At 32.1% G+C, this 25,447-nt stretch overlaps 3 protein-coding genes across 6 annotated transcripts; 2 read left to right on the plus strand and 1 right to left on the minus strand.

Moving 5' to 3' along the window:
* The first annotated feature begins 2,609 nt into the window (after positions 1-2,609).
* On the plus strand, positions 2,610-6,547 carry LOC100816360 (F-box protein PP2-A13). The gene is made up of 3 exons (XM_003548169.5): positions 2,610-3,189; positions 3,400-3,518; positions 5,767-6,547. The coding sequence occupies exons 1-3, from the start codon at positions 2,860-2,862 to the stop codon at positions 6,185-6,187; spliced, it is 870 nt and encodes a 289-aa protein (XP_003548217.1). The 5' UTR covers positions 2,610-2,859; the 3' UTR covers positions 6,188-6,547.
* A 2,217-nt stretch (positions 6,548-8,764) lies between these two features.
* Positions 8,765-13,320, plus strand: LOC100786763 (F-box protein At4g00755). Of its 3 annotated transcripts, XM_006599567.3 has the most exons (7): positions 8,765-9,071; positions 9,163-9,278; positions 9,684-9,835; positions 10,137-10,547; positions 10,667-10,842; positions 12,225-12,343; positions 12,806-13,320. In XM_006599567.3, the coding sequence occupies exons 3-7, from the start codon at positions 9,700-9,702 to the stop codon at positions 13,080-13,082; spliced, it is 1,119 nt and encodes a 372-aa protein (XP_006599630.1). In that variant the 5' UTR covers positions 8,765-9,071; positions 9,163-9,278; positions 9,684-9,699; the 3' UTR covers positions 13,083-13,320. The 3 variants fall into 3 exon arrangements, with proteins under 3 accessions (XP_006599630.1, XP_040866545.1, XP_003549121.1); XM_041010611.1 differs by having other exon boundaries at positions 8,778-9,278; XM_003549073.4 differs by lacking the exon at positions 9,163-9,278 and having other exon boundaries at positions 8,778-9,071.
* A 3,561-nt stretch (positions 13,321-16,881) lies between these two features.
* Positions 16,882-23,793, minus strand: LOC100816886 (probable transcriptional regulator SLK2). Of its 2 annotated transcripts, none has more exons than XM_003548170.4 (10): positions 23,637-23,793; positions 21,676-22,837; positions 21,330-21,461; positions 20,985-21,033; positions 20,149-20,363; positions 19,993-20,061; positions 19,367-19,467; positions 18,420-18,513; positions 18,221-18,290; positions 16,882-18,040 (listed from the first exon to the last, which is right to left on the minus strand). In XM_003548170.4, the coding sequence occupies exons 2-10, from the start codon at positions 22,645-22,647 to the stop codon at positions 17,133-17,135; spliced, it is 2,610 nt and encodes an 869-aa protein (XP_003548218.1). In that variant the 5' UTR covers positions 22,648-22,837; positions 23,637-23,793; the 3' UTR covers positions 16,882-17,132. The 2 variants fall into 2 exon arrangements, with proteins under 2 accessions (XP_003548218.1, XP_014624285.1); XM_014768799.2 differs by having other exon boundaries at positions 21,676-22,913; positions 23,637-23,754.
* Positions 23,794-25,447: the final 1,654 nt, after the last annotated feature.

The following is a 25,447-nucleotide window of genomic DNA, read 5'->3' on the forward strand; positions in this document are numbered from 1 at the left end:
AGTATGAATGCTTTTAATTCTAAAAAAATTAATCATGAAATTTAGTTCTTCCCATATCTCTTACTTTTTAAATGATGATATGTCAGTCATATTACTTTCCACACACATTTTATCACAAATGAGAGCCATATGGCAAAATGTATGTGTGGAACTTTTGTTATTTAGTTTTTGGTGGTGGATGCAGAACGGTTATGGTGGTATTTTGGTGCTTGGGATGTTGATTCATTGGATTTTGTTGGCAATGGTGGAGTGTTGTCGTGCATTATGGCAAGTCTGGAGTGTGGTAGCTAGTGTTAATGGTATACATATGGTGTTGACATGCATGGTGTTATTGAGTATTGTAGGTGTTATTATGTTATAATGTGTTGTTTATCATGCATGCTTAAGTCTCAACTTGCTATATTGCAGGTAGTAGAAAAGTTTATACTCGATTTCAACTTCTAGAATAAGGCTCAAATTAACCTGATTTGTACTAACCTTTTGCATGTTAACGCCCAGATCAAACCATGACCTTTTGATTTTTACTTAAGATTTGATTTCAAAATATGAAAATTGAACAGCCCAAAAATTTGTAACTAATATAATTATGAAAATGAAAATTAGTTTTAATTTTTAAATTTTCCAAAATTTAAAATTGTCAATCATACTCAACAAAGTCTTAAACTATTTTTTCCTACATACTACACTCAATAATTTCATATAAATTTGACTTCCAAACAATTATATAATAAAAGATAAAATCCTTATCGACAAGAAATGAGTACAATAAATAAGTCGTACTCTTAATCATAAAACCAAGTCTAAATTTAAAGAATTTATTTTTTAAAAAAATCCTTGTCAATGTACAAAAACATAATTGCAAAAATAACTTGAAAGCTAAGCTTTCATATGGAATATACATCTTTTTTCTTGTATTTATATTTAAGAGATTGTCTGTTATAGAAAAAAATAATATATATATAAGTTGATTTTATATAAAATTAATTAGTATTTTTTTACATAACTAATAATAAACTATTTCGTAACAAAATTTGTGTGTTTTTCTAAAAACATTTATTGCTAGTGAATAATCTAAAAAGCAAGGTTTGATTGATATGCTTTGCAAATGTTTTATTGGTTTCTTTTATTGTGCCATAGTTAATCAAATTATTTCTTTCAACATCGAAAAACAAGACTTTCCAAAAATAAAATAGAAACTCCAAAATTAATGTGTTGAAACTTGAAATGAACTTGCCACATGGATACCGCACCAAATCTTCTAATCGAGACTTCTGATCTTACGATGTGACTTTCCAGTTCGTAATATTAATGAATGAATTTAATTCAATCCATGCACTTTGGATAAGTGTCTCCCCATAACTTAATTCTCTTTCAATTTTCAAATCTATCGCTCTTTGATCTTAACAAGTGCGACGGCACAGTTTGCTACATAAACATCAGCCAAAGTTGGCATGCATTGAATTGTTCTAAAGTGCAAATTGAGATTATTTTTTTGGATGACTTAAACTACATACCCGTTTACTAAATATTTAAAAGTTTGTTAGTTCATTTAATTGTTTGACTGAAAGTTTCCCTGAACATCCTTCTTAACCAATAAATTAGTTCATGAACCCATTAATTAGAAAGTTCTTCTTCTTTTAGATAAAAGTTCTTTGTTGTATGTACTAAACAAAAAAAATTATAACCAAATGGGGTTTAACACAATTAGTAGATAATTAAATTCATTGAGCATGTTGTTAAGGATTAGATTCTCGTCATATGTATGGAAAAAAATTGTTGAGAAAAACAAAACTTATTTTAATATTTTTATGCGTCAAAAGAAATTATTCTTTCAACTATATGTTGGGATATTATTAGTGAAAACAAAAAAGATAAAAAGCTTTTATCATATGAGTAAGATTTATAATTTTTAAACCAATTGATAATATATATTATATATCAAAATTAATGTATAATACATATTATATATATATATATATATATATATATATATAATATTATTAATTATATTATATCATTATTAACCATATCTGTTACAAAATCTAATGCAAGTAATCAAGATAACATATATTTACGATTTAATGATTAAATCAATAAAAAAACATTTAATAAACTTTTAAATAGCCTAAAAATATTATATATGCTTTAAATCAATGTAAATCGACCTTCTACAAAAACAAAAGCTTCCAACCTCTCGTTGCGTAGAAGTTAGAACTTAGAATATTGAACGCTGAATTTTATTAAAAATGAGACGAGATTTATAGGGATTATTGGCATCGAATACCATATTCTAATCCATATCCACAACAACAAAAATAATACAAATTTGAAGAAAGAAAAAAACATCAGCTAGGAGGGAGAATATAGCTAGCCGAATAGGCCACCCACAGTCTCCACACATAATAATCGAAAAAGGATGCAATTAAATGAATTAATCAACACCCCACAAAGTCCCCCATATGATATTCGTGCACACTCATGGACACGTCCACTTTTTTATTTAATTACCAATTATTTTTCATGTTCCAAATTAGAAGAAGAAATGGACCCAAATAATTAATTTTCACTTTTAATTATTATACTATACTTTTGCTCAAGCTCCCCACCACAAGTGGTCTTTCTTATAAAGCCAAAAATTCAATGTGTCACAACCCCTTCTCTTTCTTCATCCAAACTCAAACACAATAAAATGCAAACACCTTCATCAGTTGCTCCTTCTTTCTCTCTTATGCTCTATCACCTTCTCCTTTACCACTGAACCAACACAACAACAACCCCTTTATATACTCTCCAATCTCTTCAATTCAACAAACCCAACACATATATCATTCTTTTGTGTTCTCAATTTTCATAAACTATATGGGGGCCGGTGTTTCTACAACTGCAATAGAAAATGATGATGGGGGCACTTTTTCTTTGTCAACAAAGACTACCCTTGATGATATCCCTGAGAATTGCATCTCTTCAATGATGATGAGTTTTGATCCACAAGAGATTTGCACATTGGCAAGAGTGAATAAGGCCTTTCACAGAGCTTCCTCTGCTGACTTTGTGTGGGAATCAAAGTTGCCCCCAAGCTATAAATTCCTTCTAAATAAAGTACTTGGTGAACAAAATCTTGGTTCCATGACCAAGAAAGAGATCTATGCCAAACTGTGTAGACCAAATTTCTTTGATGGTGCCAACAAAGTAAGTTGCTCAATAATCTTCATAGTTATATAGTGGATCGGTTCTTCAGCATCATTATCTTTCATTAATGATTAATTTCAGATTAGTGGTGTGCCTTTCCCTTTCAAATTTTATTTTTGTGTTTTCAATTTTCACTTTCTCTTCATTGCATTGACAAGTTTGATTCGATTTAATTTGTAACATTTGTTCCTTTGTGATATGATTGTTTAGGAAGTTTGGCTGGACAGAAGCAGAGGACAAGTTTGTATGTTCATTTCATCAAAATCCTTCAAGATTACAGGAATAGATGATAGAAGATATTGGAATAATATTCCAACTGAGGAATCCAGGTGAGAGAGTAGCAGATATTTTTTTTATGAATTTCAATTTTTTTAAATTGAAAATTTACCAAATATAGTTTTTTTTAATCAAATTTTATATATACACGCAATACAAGAAACTAAGATCGTGTAACTGGTTAAGGTTGTAAGATAGGCTTGCCTGTGTTTTCATAAATTGGAAGGAAAAAAAAATTAAGGTATATGTCTATATGAAGAGAAAAGTCAAAAAACAGATCATTACGCGTGTATTTCTTTTGATTATATAATTTATTTTCTTATGGTTCATGTTGCAATCAACATTAAGCTTGTTTTCTTCATCGATGAGGTAAATATATAAAATTTTAAATAGAACTTTTTCAGTAAAAGTCATTTTCGAACAAATCCATCATCAACACATGGAAGGGAAAGTCGTTTTCTTGTTGTATATATGCATTTGGCGCGTCCTTTCTATAAGTACAATCAGGCACATATATATAGTAAACGTTTATTTTCTGCAAAATAATAAATGGTTATTTTAATTAATTATTTGAAGAATAAAATAATAATAGTTATTTATTTAAAATAAGTTGAACCATACATCCACTATAATTCAACTCCAAACAAATTATCCTCTGTGATTTAAGTATACATACTGTAAAGTAAACGGCAATTTCTTTTCTGAAATGCTTTCATCATAAAATTTTGCAATTATTTTCATTTTTTTTATCAAACAAATTATCAAAACCTCTCTTTCAGTTATGCACATCGTTTCTTAAAGTAACTATTCGTCTTTGACTTATTTTACTTATATTTTTAATATACGTTTTTCTTTATCAGAGTGCATTGCACTTTATGAGAGTATTAGAAATTTTCTCATTTTCAACCTTATTAATTAATACAAGCAAAAAAGTTTAGGTGTAGAGTCTACTTACCGTGATTTAGGGACAAAGAAAGAATTCGCATATGATTATACGCCCATATTTTAATAAAAATAATTGACCTTATTTTAATGTCCCCCCTTTGATAACCTTGTAAGAAATTCAAACTATTTGCTTGAGGGAAACATTGATATTTTTATTAATTACGATGGCAAGAACACTTATAAAATGTTTTATGACTCTTGATGATAGAAAATCCATGACAAGTGGCTTGTTTTGGTATATTTTTCTCAAAAAGCCTCTTGGCAATTTGCTTTACCATATTCGGGAAAGCGATTCGTCCTAGTCAGCCATTCACATCTTGTAGGTAATTAAAGAACAAAGAACGAAAGTGCAAGCAATTTGCACTTAGAGAATTCCTTAAAAATAAGTTGAGAAGGACTTCTATAGAAAAGTAATCAAGCAATTATTAAAGATCAGACTATTGTCTACTAACTCTTCCTAGTCACCATCTTGTAGATAAATAAAGAACAAAGAACAAGAGTGCAAGCAAGTTGCATTTATAAAATGTTATGAAATAGCTGAAAAGGACTTCTATTCAAGGAAAAGTAACATTAATCAATTAACATTGTATATTTAAGGCATGGTAGTTGAAGATCATATATCCAAACACAACGAAAGCATCTTTGTTCTGTTGTTTCTCTTTTACTAATAAAAAGTCATCTATCATAAATTACTTATAGTAAAAATTGTTCATAAAATTGAAAACATGCAATAAAATTGGCTCAGGAATTTTTTTTCCAATAAAACATTATCGCATACTTGTAGCATGTTATGTAAAATTATCATTACATTCGTATTTGGATACATGCAATCTCAATTAGTTTACAAGTTACAAATTTTCCTATCAATAAAACAAATAGAACTCCTTTTGTGTCTTAACCCCTACCCTCTTTATAAAATGATATCTATGGAGATGCTCTAGCTAATGAGCCGAAAGCAAAAAGAAAAGGTTCTGTTTTCCACGGTTAAACAAGGATTCCAACTCCACTACATATTAAGGTTATTTTGCTTTTTCCTTAAAATTTTTGAATAAAAATTTAATAATATATTTTATATGAGAAATTATACAATAATTCATTCCCAAAAAAATGTCAGTTTTAAAGATGAAATTATCTTATTATAACAAAAAAAAACAGAAATACTTATGCGCAAAATTGGTGAAAATTTGCACAATAATTATCTTTGCCCTCTTAATATGAAACTAAGAAGCTCTTAATTAGAACAAGGAATCCAAATCTCAATTTTATGCAATACATTACTTATTGCAAATATTTGATTTAAATCTCTTTGAGTCGAAATAAAACAAGCTTAGTTTAACATTGTTTATAATCATGCAGGTTCAAGAGTGTTGCATATCTTCAACAAATGTGGTGGGTTGAAGTAATAGGGGAGCTAGAGTTTGAGTTTCCAAAAGGGAACTATAGTGTATTTTTCAAGCTTCAATTGGGCAAGCCCTCAAAGAGATTGGGCCGGCGAGTGTGCAACCTTGATCAAGTGCATGGATGGGACATCAAGCCCGTTAGATTTCAACTATCTACATCGGACGGCCAGCGTTCACTCTCCCAGTGCTATTTGCGTGGGTCCGGAGAGTGGGCCCACTACCATGTTGGTGACTTTGCAATCGATAAGCCCAATGGGCCAACCAACATCAACTTCTCCTTGGCCCAAATTGATTGCACTCACACCAAAGGTGGTCTTTGCATAGATGGGGTAGTGATTTGCCCGAAGGAGTTCACAGAAAGATTGAAACAATTTTAGCAAAGTATAATTTAGTTTGTGTTTTTAATCAATCACTTTTGTGAGAGCAAAATTAGGTCTAGGTCTCTCTCTCTTTTGTGTATTTTTTAATTATTTTAGAATTTTCAAATTATTGGCTCTTTTAGGAAGACTTACTTAGGGGCACTCTATTTTTGTTAGAAAGGAAGTCTTAAATGATGTGGGAAGAGAAAAAGAAAGTGGAAAAGAATAATGAATTTTGAGCCCAAACAGTTTAGGGACAAAGATTTGTGTTACTTAAACCACAACTCTTGTACTGGGTGCTCTTATTTTTGTGCAGCTGTGAGTATCTCTTTGCTTGTTTGTAAAAAAATTAAAATATGTGAAATAGTTTTGAGTTTTGACTGTTGCATTTAATGTTATATAATATGGAGTAACTTGTGAAGTTTGTGATTGTTTACCTTCGGACTGCTATTCTCACCCCTTCCCTTCATTTTTGCTATTCCCACTTCCTTCCTTTGGAAAGGATATTTTTGGAATAAGAAAGATACACTAAAGCTTGGGATGGGAATAGCAAAAAGAAATGTGAGAATGGCAACTCTCTTTACCTTCATATTTTAAACCATTCTCTATCAAATTTACTAATGTCTTTCTTTTGTATATCAAACAAAAATACGTATTAATAATACATTTTGTAACACAGTTTCTATTATTATTTAAAATTTAAGCAAAACTACTAAATAATGTAATTTTTATTATATTTAATGAATCTCATTTATATTTTATAATTTAATAATTTTTAATTAATAATAAATAATATTTTAAAAATAATGTACTTAAAATTGTTTTAATAGTGTTTTACTTCCATATAAAATAAAAAATACTTTTGTAAATTACACGAATAATTGATTTTTTCACTGTAGGGAAATAATATTTTATTTTTATGTTGACGTCGTGAGGATACAAGGTGATCTTGTCGAGAGGAAGCGAAAATGGACAACAAATCAATACACTTCTCAATTTACATTTATAAACTATCTAAACATACACTGAATATTGTACTTACTGTTTAAGATAAGTTAGCCAAGTCAAATCACTTTAATTATTTTTGTAATCAACTAATCATACAATCACATGGTCTGTGATCCAAAAAACTCAGAATTTGAAAAAAAAAATACCGGTTAAATTAACTTCTAGATTCTATATGTCTGAATTATTTAAGTTATTAATTATTTTAACTAGGTCTTAAATTTATATGTACTTTTAATTAAGTCCTAATGCAGTATGTAATTAAAAAAACAAATACAAAGACCTAATTAAATGACAAATACAAGATCTGTGACTCAATTAAAATAAAAAAATTCAAGGATATAGTTAAAATTTAATAAAAGTTCATAAACCCATAGAGTAATTAAACCAATTTTATCCTACTCAATTTTTCTTTTTTCTCTTTTTCACCTTTCCCACCTTTTTTTTGTCCTTCTTCTCAAAAACCTATTTTGTTATTTATATGTTTCTTCAACATTCTTCTCTTTAAAAAAAGGTTAAATTACCATTTCAATCTTCCTATAATTTTTAATATGTATTTTTTATCATCTTGCTTTAATTGTTATTATAATTGTGGTCCTCTATTTTTAAAAAAAATCACAATTTTAATTCATTCTTCAATTTTACATATATATATATATATATATATTTTTTTTTTTTTATTTTGGTCCAATTGTATTCTAGACACAGCATATTCACTTACAATAGCATAAAAAATAATTTAATTAATTGAAATATAAAAGTGTACCTAAAATTGTAAACTGAACCAAAATTGCAAAAAAATTTAAAATAGGAACACTCAAATCGCAAAAACAAAAAAGAAGATCAAAATCACAAATTAAATATTGCATGAGAATCAAAATTATAAATTAACCTAAAAAATTGGAAAAAAAAAAACTACATTTTTTCCTCTGTACTTCTCCCTCCCAAATTTCATCCTTTTCATGTTGATTGTATTATCATATGTTTTTTTCTTCTAAACCATAAGTATTCTCAAATAGAGGAATTCTATTCGAGTAAGATAGATATGAACATAAAATATTTTTTTAAGACTTAAATCTGATACCACTAATTAATCTAAAATAACTTAATCACAATTAATTAATAAATCACGCTTGGACTATAACAAAACACTTATGAAAAATAAAATATTTTAATAGTATCAAATAGCATAGTGGTACAAGCAAAAATCACATTTTTTATTTATAAGAATTAAATAAATATATCAAGAAAAAAGTTATACATCGTTTTTATATAAATGAATGTAATAAAATAAATTTTATACCTCATATTAATTTGTCTCCAAATCAAAAACAATTATTATCATAAAAAGATAATTTTGATTCACCTTAAAAACATAAAAATATTAAAATAAACTTTTAAAAGATAAAAGAAAAAAATATAACAAAAAGAACATAAAAGTGTATTTTAGTGTAATTTACAGTAATTGAAGTTTTGTGTTGTAAGTATATCCATTATTTATTCATAAAATAATGGTACAATAAAGAATTAACAAAATAGTATACAATAATTTATTCGATCCTGTCTTATCCTCTACGAACCTGCCTTAAAATTAATTGATTGTTCCCATCATCAATATCTACGCTAAAATTGATCTAAATAGATTGTTCTACTCAACAATATCTACGCTAAATTCATCATCGTGATGATGTTTCTGTTTCTTCTGAAAAAGGTATCACACATAAATCTAGAGAAGTGTTGACCCATTCTCATCTGCAACTACAAACACTCTCTGTCCTTGACAGACAGCTGTTCCAAACCCAACATCATTCACCTGCTCCCACCATTCCATTTCCTCTTTCTTTCTCCCACCTCTCTCATATCTTCAGATCCATCACTCTCTTTGCAGAAAAAAAAGGTTACCCCTTTTCCATATTTTACCTTTCAAACTCTCTCTCTCTGTATGTATATATAAAGTCTCTTTCTCATGTTTCCTTACTTGGGTGTAGCTTTATTTGGTCATCAATTTAATTGCCTGACCAAAGTAACCATCTCGTTCCCTTTTCTGCTTTGTTGAAATGCCATGACAGTTCAGATTTGTAGGAAGCTTATTGGAAGAAAAATAGTAAGTTAGAAATAGACATGTTTAGATATTTTCCTTTTTTTTAAAAAAAAAATCTTTTTTGGCTCATAATTTAGTCAATTTTCAAGTGACACAATTTTTGTATAGTTGAATAATTTTTGGGTAGCCAATTCGTTAAGTCAATTTCTCTGCTTGCCAAACTTTGGGGTAGTCAAAATTTTCAAGTTTTTGATGTCCAGTGCTTTAATTGCGATAGGGTCTATGATTTTTAATGAAGGAAATAATTTCAACTCGTTATGTGGAATTTTCCTTAAATTCCACCAAACTTAATTGATTTTTGGTGAAATGCTAGTTGCTTGAAGAAATTTTCTTCCAAATCACCAAGTGTTTTGGCATCAGTATGGGTGGCATTGATGATTGATCTTTGGCTGTTCTGTTTGTTATCAGGCTTTGATATTTGGAAATGTCTGAAGTGAGAAACAAAGTGGATTTCATCCAGTTGCTTGGACCTGACATGTCAATCAAGATTCTCACCCATTTGGATGACCCTTGTGATCTTATTCGGGTTTCTTCTGTTTCCAGTTCTTGGCACCGATTTGGTAAGCCATTAGAGTTTAATTACTTGTAGTGGTAGCGTTTGTGTTTTTGACTTTTTGTCCAAAAAGTGCATATTGCTTGAATGCTGATTTCTTTGGAAAGGTTTTGTTTATGCTATATTAAATTTGTTATGGCTTCTAAATTTTTTAAGTTAAATAATGCTATATTGTCCTGTATGTTTTATTTTCGATATGCTCTGATTTTTTATTTGAAGTTTGAAATATAGTGCATTGAGTAATCATTGTTCTTTGGCTTTATTATGCTATTTATATGGTATTAATACCCAGTCTAAATATTCTGCAGTTATTGAACATGGCCTCTGCAAGCAACTTTGCTTGAAAATGTTTCCTGAAATATCTGGTGTTGCTCATATAATTGAGCTTGACAACATTATTGAACCACTAAGCAACACTCTTGGCAGTTATGTAAGTTGGGAGTCTCATAAGAGAAATCATAGAGTCTATGCATTTTTGGCTTCTGGTCTTACTCCTATGAGGAAAAATTGCATCTCAAAAGCCATTAGTGCATCCAGCACTGATAACTACCCTGAAGAAAGCATTCTACATACGTTGGAGCCTGGGGATAGAACTGAATATAGAGCATCATACTGGTCAAGCAAAGGGGAAAGCGATCCTTCTGTTCCTGAGACTTTAGTTTATGAGCTAGCTTCAAAATTATGTCTTGTTACGGAGATTTATGTCCATCCATTCCAAGGTTAGCCTGGTAGCTAAATTAAACTCCATTGTGTATCAAGTTAATCTGAAAAATGGGTATGTTGAGGATCATGAACTTTTGCTTAATCATCTGACAAAGAATCTATGTTTACTTGTCAGCATATTTTCAGCATGGCTTCCCTATATATTCTGCTAAGGCTGTCCGATTCAGAATGGGCCATTCGAAACACCCAATGGAATTAGAGAGTCCTGTGGACAACATGGCTGCTAATCACGTCTTGGGCAATAATCAATTCATATGGACATATACATCACCTGAATTTCCAATGCTTCAAGTGAGTTGCACTATCAAAATGCAGGTTTTGCATATTCTTTTTTATCCATTCAATTTATTCAACGAAGAGGAAGCTTGAAGTTGAGATTCATCTACTGGCTTTTTTCTGGGAATCATCCACTTATGAAATTCTCATTCTTGGTTTACTGGTAGTTGGTAGTTGCAGACTGCAGCTATATTAATTACTGGGTAGTAATGCTAACAATATTCTGAAAGCCTTAAATCTTGCTTTTAGATAGCAAAGAGGAATTGCTTGCATCCTTTGGGACCTGAGTCCTGTGATCTGAGGCACACTTCAGGTATCATTCAGATGGAGAATTTATGTCAAGAACAGGATCAGTCAGGGCAGCTATAGTGGATGTACGGGTACCCTTTCTGGTTCAGGGAACACTTTTGTTGGGCTTATTCAAGAATAACACTGATTCAATTAATGATTCAGAAAAAAAAAATAGTGTGCAAAAGGGAAGTAGAGCTACAATGTGCTCCACCATTCATAAGCCCAGTAGCCATAGGGGATACACACAACAAAGCAGCGAGCTAGGGAGCTGTCATATCAGGAATTTGGCAGAAGGGAAAAGGGTAGATGTTTTCAGTGTGGCCTACCATTTGGTCTCATGCCTAGGTGCCTCAAAGTAAGTATGAGGGTCATGATTTTGACAGATGAATGTGTGTGAAAAGGGGGGATTGTTAAAGATGGTAATTCTGGGAGGAAGGACAGTGTGAAGGATATGGCTACTATAGTACTATCAGATCTTGGTTCCCCAATTTCACCATTGTGGACAAGGTTGAGGTTATGGTTCTGATAGGCTCACATGAGTAGTAATGTCTAAATAGTTAAGTGGTTTGGCGGATAAAATTGTTAACATTAGGGTCTTGTATATATAGTAGAAGAGGGGTAAAAGAGGGCAATCAGATTTGTTAGTTTTGGAAACAGAATAGGGACTCTGTTGTGAAAGGGGCAACACGTTGTTGTAGGGAAAACTCGTGAAACTCGGAAGCAGAATTCTATCCCTTTTCTGTTGAGATTCAACAAACCCTTGCAATTTTGTTCTCTTTCTCTCAAGCTTTCTCAGTTCTTTCTGTTGTGGGTTTGTAACAGTTTTAGTAATAGCAAATCTTCAGTTTGATTAATTGGCAGGTTGGGATGAATGAAGTGACCAAATGTTAATATTTAATGAAATGAACGCTGGATTATCACTCAAGTCTATTTTTTTTCTTTCTTTTTTTTGGCGGAGTGACCTCATGTTTTACCTGCTGAATATAGCAAGCATGGATTAGACATTTATCCATTTTAGATTGAAAATGTATTTTTTTTTTTACAATACAGTATTCTATGCATGTGTTTGACACTTGCAATAGGTTAGTGACATACTGACTTTACAGGAAAACCGCTTGCAAAAATTCAAGCTACCTGAACCTGTTCTGTGCATTGGAGGTGTACTGCTAGTTGAGCTGTTGGGTAGAGTTCAAAAGCAAGAAATGGATGAATTATTCTATATATGGTTTGTTTCTCAAACCTTCTGTTTTTCTCTTTCAATTTAACGCTGAATCAGAATAGAGAACTTGATCTCTTTCCTTTCCATCTGTTCTTTCATGATATCCATGCCATTCACGGGTTTTGATGGAAATTCAGCATATTATTCCTTGCATTTATCTTCGAAAGATGAAAGCTAATGCAACAACAGATAATATTTTATTGAAATGCAATACTTCTATCTATACTGGATGCTGAATAATTTCATCATGTCAATTAGCTTCTTTCTTTAAGAGTTCTTTTTGTTAGTTCATTGCCTACATCTTAATTAGCTTTTCAGTTGTTTCTAACTTGATCAAAATTTCCAGTCCACGAGTTACTTGTCTTGATTTCCTAATGTAGAATGATTTTTTATTTTGAGAAACAATTGCCATCTGTTTGCTGATCTGTTTTTCATCTTTGATAAATTGGATTACTATATATGGTGCAGCATCTCTCATGTTCAAGTTATGGGACGACTGCTTTTTCCGGAATTTGATGTCAAAATTCATCATTGGTCAGGAAAGTGTACCTTGAAATACTGCCCTCAAACAGATTGTTATATGTCTTCTCCAACATCATCACCGAGAAGCAACTCGAGTAATCCGTCACGCCTGCGGACCATAACCTCAAGCATAATGCAGAGGGGTGTGAGACGTTGGGAGCAATTTCTCTTGGGTGCATTGCTTGGTACTGGTCCTGTTGTAGTTGATAATGAAGATCAATGAAAAAAAAAAATGTAAGTAATAAAGTACTTCCATTCTCAAATGGAAGATATTGGTCCCAATATCTGTATAGCATGGAATATGTTGAGCACAATAATAAGTAGGGGGAAGAGGCAAAGTTTCATCTTTATTTGTTTCTTTCTGTTACATAAGTCTTGTCTTCATGGCTAGTTATTAAGGATAGGTTGTACACAAATTTTCTGGCGGCTCGAATTGATAACGAAATTTGTATTGATGATAAGAAGGATGATGGAGTACTTCTACCACGTATTCTACATAATCACGTGTTCCAACCTGGTGGCAACTGATACAGACAATCCTCTTGTTTGAACCTTTAAAATATGCCATTCAGATTGGGTCCCTATGATGAAATATGTGCATATGCAAAATAATTGTAAGTATCATCATCATGTTGTTCCTGTCTTTGGTCATATTGGTAGGGATTGGTTACTTAGAATTTAATCTTATAATCATTTAATGCTATGTAACCAATTGGAGGTCTATAAATCTCTCTCCTTTGTAACTGATTGGCTTTCCCATACGTTATAATATATTCTATTTTGTTGACCAAAAACAAAAAATTGATTCATATAACGCCATACTCTGAAACTTTTGCTTTCTCATGGCAATCGGGTGCAAATGCGTTTCGTTTTCTTGGATTAGGTGTTTAGGTGGATCTGACCGAGTCTGTCAATTAATTCGATTCCATCCCATTTTATTAGAATTTTATAGTTTGGATTGGGTCATTAGATTAAAATTTATTTTATTTGTATAAATCTAATTGTTATTGGATTGAGTGACTAGTTTAAAATTTTGGCTTCATCAAAATCCAATCTAATCATGGTATACTAAAACAAATATAACAAAATACTAATTATATATTATGTACTAAAACTTAGTAGTAAATTATTAATATGAAAATTAGAAAGCTCTAAAAGTCACTCATTCTCAGCAGGCCGCAGTAGAGTTTCTTCCTAAAATCAGCATCATCTTAGTTGCTAGTTGTCACGACCATAATTGTAAAACCATAATAGAAGGAGGCATGGAGCAGAGGAACAAAGGAATGACATTAATTGGCTTATCTTTTGTAAAACAATTTGAGTTGTAAAATAATATATTTATGGTTTATCTTTTTCTATTTTTCTTATGAGAAATACAGTGTTTTATCCCTTACTTTTTTTGAGTTTGGAATTTTCTTTTCAAAAATTAAAGAAGGGATTATTTTTTAATGACCCAATCTGATAATCAACCAACCTAAATCTAATAAAATTTAATCCAATTCAAATCACTTACACATGTTCTAAGATGAATGGCACTTAGGTTTCCTAAGCGGCTATCTACACTTTGTTGAGTGGACACTGCATAAACAAAGCCTATAAATTCCATTCATTGTAACATTATTTCTTCTAAACTTGTTTCCTCTGTCACATTCTCTCGTTTCTCCCATTGCAACGAGTGTTCTCTCAAAGAGATGCAACCCTCTCTCTCTGGTGCTCAGTTCCCTCTTGGAGGAGGATTTTTTCATAAATTTATTTGTCCACTTTTTATAGGATTTTTTTTTTTAATTTCTAGATGAATTAATTATTTTTTTCTTACATACCTTTACTTAATTATTATCTCTCTAAATATTAATGAGAAATATTAAATTGATAGAAGGACAAGAAAAAATGTAATTTTTGAGTAATAATACAAATAATTAACATATTTAATATGATTAATTAAATTAACTACTTTTTTTAAAAAACATAAATTAGATAAAAAGTTCTTATAATTAATTATGGAGGAGAATTGTTAATGAGCATAACAACAACATTGATGAAAGCTTATCTTATCCCCAATTTGTTCCTAGATGCATGTCATTATTGCACCTCAAAGTGTGCTGTCTAAAAGATTACGGTGGTTCTGAGTGGGAATTTGTATTTGTAAGATATGTTAAGCAGAATGCAAGATCATTACGAGACATGACACTTAGCTGCAGTAATAAAGTAAATGAAGGGGAAAAGCACGAGATGTTAAGAAGACTATCATTGTGCACAAGGCTCTCTCCAACTTGTACACTTTGATTTACATAGTAGTAAAATGATCTTTGAGTAGCTGCAACTTGCAAGTAACTTTGTGATGTTTTCATTTGATAAGTTGACATTCAGATTGTCTGATTATGTCTCTAATCAAGTTGGACGGACAACAAATTCTTACATAATATTCTGCAATTACAGTGTATGCATTATGTATTGATTGTTATAATGTGCATTTAACATTATAAAGATGAGTTTTTTTTTTAGTAATTAAGGATAATTTGAAACTTATCAATTACTGAAATAGACCTTTGTGCTAACGTAAATCTAGCAAACTGTTTTTTTTATGTGGGGAAACGGTTGCTTCAATTATGCCTACGAGCAAATGCTATTTTAATTTCAAAATTTTCGCAACTAGCTAATACTCTATTTATAGGAATGTTATTAAGATGTTTCGTGGATAGTATGGTTTTATTCTAGAAAGGATTGTTAACAACATAATTTCTAAGTCTTTATACCATACTTTTTATCATTACAAAATTAAAAATTACAAAATTATGAGTTTGATCTATTAGTAATAAGTGAAACACATAAAACTGAGTAAATTTCTGTCGATGCTACGAATTTGGTGTGGGGATTAAAATAGAAACTAGTCACCGGATTGAATCAAAATTCAAACAACTCCGGAGACTATGAGTAAAATTTGGTTGCAAAGAAAATAAGTTTTAACTTTTTTTTATCCCAATTTTATTTTTATTTTTTTCTATACATAAAGGCTTATGAAAGATATTTATATATGCATTACTGTTGTTATTCAACTATTACTCCTTGGTGCTTGGTGGTTTTTATAAAATTCATTCAATAATGTCTCTTATATTAATTATTTAAACTAAAATACTACTAATTAAAAAAGAGAATGTAATGACAAACAAATAAAAGAGAAATAGAGAAATATTAATGATAAGGATAATTTTTTAAAATTAAATAAATTTATTGTTATTAAATATCAATTAAATTAATCATTCTCTTCAATACTAATGAATTAAGTAATTGAGCCATATAATTAATACTAAGAAAATATTTAACTATTTAATATGAATTTTTAACTAAAAGAACACTTAATGTGATTACTATTATTCAACTATTTATTAAGAATTTTTAACTAAGAACATTTAATATAATATATTTTTTGCTATTAGTTTAAATTATGTAATAGTATATGTATGAAGAAAGGCAATGTACCAGAAAATTCATGTAATAGTATCATTTTGTATAGTTTATTCCCTCTATCTTATAATAACTATCATGTTAGAAAAAATAAATTCCCAAATAATTATCAATTATTATTATTTTATTATTTTATTTGTATCCCTTATTCTCTATCCTTACACACTGAACAATTCCCTTCACTGTCTTCCATTCCCTTCAATTAAAATCCTTGGCTGTCCAAAACTTAGACTTCGTGCACCACATTAACTATCCTGGTTTTTTTTATGTATGTATTGCAATAGACCACTTGTTTTCATTTTTTCTGTAACCCGTCCCACAGTACGCACACGGCACACTTTTCTTCCTCGGGTCTGTCACTGAAACTGCAATTCAAGGCAAATATTTGATTAATTGAAATGCTTTTCTTCCTCGGGTCTGTCACTGAAACTAGTGCAATTCAAGGCATATATTTGATTAATTGAAATGCTATTCTGAGCTTTTCAGGTTAATACTGATTTGCATACGTCACGTTAATAATGCTGTCAATGGGAATGATTAAACTTATTTGACACGAAATGTAAGTGCCGTATAGAAAGCTAATTGTTCATTTAATTGTCCAATAGGTTACACTTGCAGGACAAAAACACTCAAATAAAATCTCTAAACACCTACTCGAGTCCGAGTCCAAACAAATTCCATCAAGAAAATGACAGGGAAAACCAAGGAGGAAAATAAATAAAAAAACCCATAAATTTAAAGTGTCCTGTACAAAGATAATAAGATAAACACTTCAACAAGATATGCCAATTACATGGCCAAGTTGTGCTAGTCATGCCTTCCAGCTGAAACCCATGTTGTCATCAAGATCGCTGTTAAAGAAGGGGTTATCCAAGAACTCATTGCCAATATCCTGAGCCACGTCTTGCAAATGTAGATTTTGTTGCATATCAGATGTTCTCTGGTTGAATCCATTGTTGCCACCGGCCGCAGAAGAATCACTATTTGAAGCTGTTTTGAAGCTATTATTCCTTGAAATGGGTCTATTGTTTCCTGGAACATTGGCAGAACCTCCGCTTAAAGATGGAGTATGGCCCCCAAAACCCATTGTGTTCTTTGAAATATTCCCATTTGCATTATGTCCACCAAGAGACTGTGATTGCAGTCCCCCATTGTTATTTGACATTTCCTGCAGCAGTTGCTGGATCATCTGCTGCTGCTGTAGAGCTTGATTTCCTTGGGACCCCTGTGAATGATTTTGTTGAAGTAAACCATTTGCACTTAATGTGCGCTGTTGAAGGAGTTGTTGTTGCTGCTGCTGTGGGGTTAGATGGGGACTTGGGAAACCACCTACAGGCGAGTTCTGCATTGAGCCTGGAATTAAAGCAGGACCAGTTCCTTGCAAAGCAGAAGAGGGACTCGGGTTTGAATTATTGAAAGAGGACCCTTCGCGCTGAAGTGAGCCAGGGCTAGAGTTCATTGAATTTTGCCTCATGAGAAGATTTTGGTAGTTGTTCAGTGCTAAAGCAGCTTGGGCTGACCCACTCAAAGCACCACGACCAACCATATTATTAGTGTTGTTCATATGGTTGTTCAATCCAGGATTCAGTGTCATTAGCTTGTTGAGTGTGTTTCGATCAGTTGGCAGACCTTGAACATTTGCCAGCTGTTCCATTTCCTGCATCTTTTGCATCTGGCCCTTTGAGGCTGTTGCTAGTCGAGGATAATTTTTCAGACTCTCTGCAGGTAAATGTTGGATTAATATACAAAGACCATTGACAATATAAAAATATATTTCCAAAAAACCTAAAATTGAAACAGATTCACACAACTAAAGATTAGGAGTCCAATGGGAGAAAAAGATGACAAAAAATAGAATTCAATAGGGTAATATAGTCATAAAAACCACAAGCAAATTACCAATTGCACCAATTTTGTGCTCCGAACAGATATCTATTAGGTCTTTCATGCTATTGACAACCTCCGAAATCTGTCAACCATCGTAGCAGGCAACTATAAGGTTAGAGAAAATATATAGAATAAAAAATGAATAGTTTTCTCTATGGTAAATACCACTCAACACTCAACATAAACTTCGAACTCAAACTTAACAGCATACCTGCAAACATCTCACGTATCTTTTAGAAAAGCCCAAATCATTCAGTGATTGCAACTCCAAAATCTTTGCAAGCTGGCGCCCTGCTGTCAATACCCTGGTGCAGAATAAACATTATTTTAAGCTGGGTCCAGTGTCGTTTTAATTGTTAACTTGAACTATGCTCATCCCACCAAACAAATCAATAAATATATGTAACACAATATACTTTTCTTATTAATTGAACTAGTAAATGTAACACAGACTGTTTTAACCAGATAATTTTTTACCAAACAACTTATAAAAGGCCCAACTAGAGAGTGTGGTTAACAAAAGGGAAGCAGAATCTCAAAAATCTACTCTATATTAAAGATGCCGTGAGACGCTCATAGTCTTGAATAATCTCCTTGTCAAAATTTGTCTGCATAACTTGAAACATCTCTATATATTTTTTTTTTAAAAAAGGGCACCAGAATATAAGCAAATATGCCAACAGAGGAAAATCTTATATTACAATAAGATCTCTCTGTTTCTGTTTTTTGGTTATTGACTTACAATAAGGTTCTACATTTCGATTACCAAATTGTGTTCAAAAAAGCTAATAATAAAAATGCTTAATAACATTTTATTGAAGTAGTTTTTGGTGTTAAAAGTAATTACAACACAAAACATGTTCAAGCCCAAACGAGCCCCAATCACCTTATCACTAACACCCTTTGCCACCCCCCCCCCCCCCCCCCCCCCCCCAATGCAAGAAAACGAAAACACACAGAGAATCTAAAAAATATGAAGAAATATAGTTTGCATCATATCCTTCTGGAGTTGTTTCTCCATCTATCTAGCCAAAATACAGTATGCACCATTTCAAGATAGCAGGCATCATATAAGGTGTGCAGTAAAGAGAAATATCTCAGCTAAGGAGGATTTACTAAATACACCAATCATTAAAGAACAACAATGTATTAACTTACATGTTGCTGTTTGTTTGTAAGTCTTGCTGAGAAACCCCATCAGCCCCACTTTCAGCAATTGTACTCTGGCATTTTTGAGCTACCTGAACTAATTGGTTGACCTGAAACATTGTAAATCATCTGAATTAGCTTCCAAATCAACCTCTATATTGCCATACCAATCAACTTTACTTCGGAGAGGTGTGCATTTTTTCATGCCTTGCCTCTGACGCATTCAAACCCCCTAGTGCCTTATGGGTACCATTCACCTTTAATTTCCGTGATCTACACTTCATAAAATAAGAAAGGAAGTTTCACCAGTGCCTACCAATTTTTGTACCCAAATGTCCATATACTGTTGCCATTCACCAATTTTCATTTGCACATACAGTCACGAGAAATATGATAGAAGAATAAAAGCATACAAGGAGTTAATTATACAATCATGTACACATGCAGAATTTTTTCTACAGAAATATTCAGAACATGCAAAGTGGACCACTCCAGGGTAATCCCAACTTGATTAAAACCAGGCAATAAACGAAGATCTACTTCAAAGAAATATTCTACCAAATAGCACCATCATCTATTCAAAACAAAGAGTGGCTGCAAAAGTGAAAAGCATTCTAAAGAATGCAGAATCATACCTGTGGTGCAACCAACCTTCGAGGAAGAAGTTCTTCGTGGCGTCTTGCACAGAACTCCCAAGATAAGATCTGTGCATATCAACAAGAATTTCAGGAGGTCATTATAAAAAAGATTCAACTAGAAAATACATTTAACTGTAATAACAATTTTGTAACCTTCAAGTCTTGAGTGAATATGATGCGAAGTTGACCTTCACGAACAACACGAAGCTGCTCATATACACTCTCTTGAATTGCTTTTGCATATTCCAACATCATCACACCAGAAGGAAATCTTGTTTCACGAGGCAAGTCCAGAAACAAAAGTTCATCAATCACTCCACTTCCAAATTTGATTTCATTAAGCCTAGGTAACACTTCATAAGTTGCCTCTGTACACAATGCACAATGGACATAGTATTAGTTACAAGATTTACATAAAAAATTTAAAGAAATAACATGCTAATCATCTACCTTACAGGCACATCCAATGCACAAATTATGCATCTTCAGTTAAGAATCACTCAGTTATTTGACTTGCTTATTATTGATCGCATTTAGCTCAAGTTTGTTTTGTTCTGTCTAACTTTCAAGTTTAAAACTAAGTTACAATTAAGAATGTGGTCGCTGGCCAGTTCACAGGGTACTTATAAGCCAGAAAGTTAAACACATATTGGAATTTTACAATGAAACTAAATTCTCACATTAACATATTATAGAATAACAACACAATGGCCACTTTGGTTTGGTTCAATAAAGCAGTTTCCATTTTCATTTGTTTTCAAAATATTCACAAATATGTCACTTTGTTTTCACTCTGTTTCCTATTTTTAGAAATTTGAATAGGAAATAGCGAAAACAGCAAATCTCCAGTTTATAGTTTCTTAAACAAATCTTTGAAAACAGGAAACAAAGTAAAATTTTTGTAATTATTATGAGAACAGTGAATGAAGATATAAAAAGGTTTTCTCAAACCATATAGGACTAAATATTTAAATTTCCAATATACTTACCAAATCCCCTTCCAGATTTAGAACCACACATGTCACATTGCCATGCATCCTGAACAAAGAAATATCAATGTCAATTTATGTATTCATCAAAGATTCACTAGCACTAAGATTAAAAAAGCAAACTGGTGTAGACCTAAAATAGAAAATAAAATAAATGCAATAATTTCAGACATAACTTTGGTATAGAGGCATTTTTAAGAGTTGTTAACAATTACATGATAAGCTAATGCAATCGATTAACATTTTGAATGCAAGATTGAACAATTGACTATTAGCAAATATTAAGGCATCACCCTATTTATGAAGCAAGAAAAACAAGGATAAATGAGAAGTGCAAAAACTTACCATAGCTGCTTGGGGGAAAACACCAAGTGCATGATGCCCAACATTGCTATATAATGACAAGCACCACCGTTTCTTTGCACGAGGAGAGTAATATTCAGCAACAAATTTTCTCCAATAGGCAATACTATTATCCTGAAGCAAACAAAAAATTCAACAGCAGAGTTGTAACTAATCTAGAACTTCAAAAATACTCAACACATACAAATGTGTTCAGATATACCATGTTCCTGAAACCAAAGGAGTAATCTTGAAAAAGAAAACAAAAATGAACTGATAATATAATGAATCTCAAATAGATTTAAATAGATTTAACACTAAGCACATGCAGCAAATAAACAGAACTCACATTTGGCCTTTGCCTTTGATGATAGAGATACTGCATCAATCGACGGGCACATACCCCACTAACACCACTGTCATATGGACGCTTGCCAGCAGAAGAGGGCTGCATCACTTGTTGCTGTAATTGCTGCCTCAATTGCATTTGTTGTTGTTGATGCTGTTGTTGTTGTTGCTGTTGCTGCTGCTGTTGCAAGTGCGCTCGCTGTAATTGTGGCATTGACTGAAAGATTTGTTGTTGTCTCAGTCTCTGCTGCTGCTGAAGCAAAGCCTGTAACTGGGGATTACGACCCTGGAATTGCATGGAATCTTGTCTCTGAAGAATCTGTTGTATAACCTGCTGCTGCATTACATCTTCCTGTTTGATATCCATTCTAGGTTTCTTTGACAGATGAGACATATTATTTGGATCTTGAATGAAAGATCCTGGGACTTGTGCACCCATTTGGAGGGGAGACAGACCAGTCTGCGATGCAGGCAAAGATGTAGCACTTGAAGCACCCTGCGGCTGCTGCTGATTCTGCTGCAATTGTTGAACATTCTGATCTTGGTGAGAGCTCTGTTGTACCACAGAGGAACCATCCATCACCGATGAGCCAGAAATACTTATATTATTCGATGTAAATGACATAGGAGAGGCAGGTAATCGTAAGTATGAGTCTGTGTTAACACTGGCACTTCTCTGCAAATGGGGGCCACCAGAGAGAGCAGAATTTGCATCCGTGACTAAAGAACTGGCTCCAACACTTGGTGCTGAGTTTGGCACACTGTTCAAAACTGCATTATTCATACCCCCAGAAACCGGACCCAAGTTTGAACGACCGGCTCCTGGAACCGTGCTAGACGAGTTAACAAAAGATGAGCTTAAGTCAGAGTTAACTACATTCTGTGACTGCCCATCTCCTTGAAAGAAAATTCCAGAATGCGAAGATGATTGGGCTAACCCTCCTGCCACCCGAGAAGGTGTCATGGGGGGCATCCCCCCTTGGTTGGAATCTAAGTAGCTCTCCAGAGCCAAACCTAACTGGTACTTTAAATATTCTCAAATAGCTCATGAACTCTACGTAACAGACAGATTGCGTGTCAACCCCTGATCGTATTTCTTCTATCTCTTCTTAAATGTCCAAGCTTCACTCTATCACACAACCTTCTATCAAATCCACAAACTCCTGTTCAATCATAATGCACCCAAAATTGTTATTTCCTTCTCAACACCGGACAATTGCTGATATGAATCTAAGTAATCTAACAACAACAACAAAGAACAAAACATATATACATATTCATCAGCACAAGGAAAACTCCAGCTAAAACTAATAAAAATTAAATCAGCAAACAAACACGTCTGCAAATTGACCAACACCTCAATACCCTTATCCAGGAAGGAAAACCACAACCCAACAATTTAACACACCAAATTCTAATTCTAACAGTTTTACCTCCTCTTAAGAGAGAATTTCACTTCAAAGAGAAAAGTAAGGTAACAGTTAACACTATAATGCCAGTGACAAAACATTAAGATGTCTAAATCCACTCCCTTTATTTTCTCATGAAAGCTATAACTACTCACTTTTCCATTTAAAGTGAATCAAAACCCAAATCCAATGATCTCCACGAAAAGGATCAACATTTTAGGGATAAAAAAAATCCGAAGCTCTGAATTGACACATTCAAAACCCAAAATCAAATTTTAAAACCTAACAAAGGAACTGAGAAAAACAAACAAGAGCCCCAAATTCCATTCCCGGCATGCACAACAATTCAGAATCATAAAAAACTACTAAGTAATACGAGAATGTCCCAACTCGCATCACCAAACAACGGGAAAACGCGAACCTTAAACATAACACCACGAAAATTGAAAAGACAAAAAACGAAAGAAAAAAAAAGTAAATTGTGCACAATTCTCTAAAAATAAATTAAGATAAAAAAAACTAAAGGATTCGAGATCGATCAGTAGCGAATAACCTCCCAATGAAGCTCGCAAAACAGTTCAGAGCCAAAACGAATCGTTTAGAGCTACTCTGCGAGCTGCAAAAAAAGCGAAGCGTGTAATGAATTGAAATCATAGAGAAGAAAAAAGAAAAGAAAATGTGAGAGAAGAGAGTGGTGTTTTATAACAGTGTGTGGTGACCGCTTTTACCTGCCACGCGCTATCGCGTTACCTGCAGTGGCCGGTCACGACTGAGACACGCGCCGCGAAAGTGATTGTGGAACTTAGTCGGTGAGTGATAGATCCGCAGACGCTTGGAGACCACATTGATGACGTGGCGACTTTTCATTGGCCTAAAGTTTTAAGCACGAGAGAAACTGTGGGTAGGTAATATTCGCTCTTCCCGCAACATCCATAACTCCAATGTATTTTTCCAGTGTAAAAGTCCTTCAATGTCTTATCTTACAATTTTTTGGGGCGTGGTATATTTTTTTTTTTATTTTTGTTTTTAATTTTTTTAAGGAGAAATCAAAATGTTAACAAGAAGACTTACAATATAAATATTGTAAACTAATCAACATTGAATGGTAGAATAAAATTTTGCGGGAATATTTATATTTAAAATATTTGCTTCTAACGACAAATGAATTACTCTTTTTTTTTTTTTGAGGAAATGACTTACTTTTAGGTACACCAAATAAATGAATTGTTCTTATCTAGAATTTGTGTGTAACTTAAATATTAACTAATTAAACTTTAAATAATTATTATCGCTAAAAATTATTACATTAAAAATTTGTGTGGCATTATACTATAAAAACTTACTGATATGTTTAGAATTTATTAATAAAATCATCCTCCTTAAATTAAAAATATTTCAATTTTGTTCATGTAAAATTTTTGGGAGAAATCAAATGTTAACCATGGCACTCACAATATAAATTTTGCGGCACATATTTATATTAAAAACATTTGCTTCTAAAGACAAATGAATTACTCTTATGTACACCAAATAAATGAATTGCTCTTATCTAGAATTTGTATGCAATTAAAAAATAATTATTATATAGAGAGGGAATAAAGTATAATTTAAATAATACATTAACTAGAGTCTAATTGTACATAGCCCACCTTGAGAGTGGGGGTCAATTTAATTGTATCCCGAGAGTGAAGAAAGTGTACCTTACTTTTATTCACCTTCAACAGTAACTCGCTAAAGTACAAAGATTGTTGATTTAATTTATTTATTGTCAGTGTGAATCTCAATCCTGGAAGTCTTCGTAAGTTGAATTTCAATTCATTTTAATTATTTGCTCTTTCTAATTTAAATTCTAAACCTGCAGTTTTCTCATCTCAATTCTTATTTTACTTTTTAATTCTCACTTTAATCCCATTAAAATTAGCAACAATTACGTAGCTAAATGCACGATCCTTGTCAAAATAACAATTTATTACTTAATGACACCCGTACACTTGCAATTTGTGTCACTAAATTATATATTACTGCTATTATGTAACAAGTTAACTTGTAACAAAAAAAATTAACAACTTAACTCATTAGAACTATTATTAAAAAAACTTTACACAAAAGTAATTTAAATGCATAATAGAAATTAGTTTCCATTGGGGAGTTAATTGACATAAGGGATGTCAATCTTATTAAACATCGGAAACTAGTTTCGTATTTTTTTACCAAAAAAAAGGGCTAAGTGGACAGATAAAAAAAAAAAGTGTAACAAGTTAAGAAATCTGTTCTGGTAAAAATTGATTAAATAAGCAACAAAAATAGGATTTAAGTTAAGAAATCAAGATGAGTGGTAACATTGAAATAAAAATTAGTAAGCAT

Source organism: Glycine max, chromosome 16 (genome assembly GCF_000004515.6).
Source record: "Glycine max cultivar Williams 82 chromosome 16, Glycine_max_v4.0, whole genome shotgun sequence".
In the NCBI taxonomy this organism is placed as follows: domain Eukaryota; kingdom Viridiplantae; phylum Streptophyta; class Magnoliopsida; order Fabales; family Fabaceae; genus Glycine; species Glycine max.

Excerpts from the sequence above, each read along its gene's own strand:
- LOC100816360 (XM_003548169.5), top strand. The coding sequence starts at position 2,860 with ATGGGGGCCGGTGTTTCTACAACTGCAATAGAAAATGATGATGGGGGC. Across the intron at positions 3,190-3,399 it reads TCTTTGATGGTGCCAACAAA|GAAGTTTGGCTGGACAGAAG; the intron begins GTAAGTTGCTCA and ends ATGATTGTTTAG. Across the intron at positions 3,519-5,766 it reads ATTCCAACTGAGGAATCCAG|GTTCAAGAGTGTTGCATATC; the intron begins GTGAGAGAGTAG and ends ATAATCATGCAG.
- LOC100786763 (XM_006599567.3), top strand. The coding sequence starts at position 9,700 with ATGTCTGAAGTGAGAAACAAAGTGGATTTCATCCAGTTGCTTGGACCT. Across the intron at positions 9,836-10,136 it reads CAGTTCTTGGCACCGATTTG|TTATTGAACATGGCCTCTGC; the intron begins GTAAGCCATTAG and ends AATATTCTGCAG. Across the intron at positions 10,548-10,666 it reads TTATGTCCATCCATTCCAAG|CATATTTTCAGCATGGCTTC; the intron begins GTTAGCCTGGTA and ends TTTACTTGTCAG.
- LOC100816886 (XM_003548170.4), bottom strand. The coding sequence starts at position 22,647 with ATGCCCCCCATGACACCTTCTCGGGTGGCAGGAGGGTTAGCCCAATCA. Across the intron at positions 21,462-21,675 it reads ATCAAAGGCAAAGGCCAAAT|GATAATAGTATTGCCTATTG; the intron begins GTGAGTTCTGTT and ends TGTTTGCTTCAG. Across the intron at positions 18,514-19,366 it reads TTACAAACAAACAGCAACAT|GGTATTGACAGCAGGGCGCC; the intron begins GTAAGTTAATAC and ends ATTCTGCACCAG.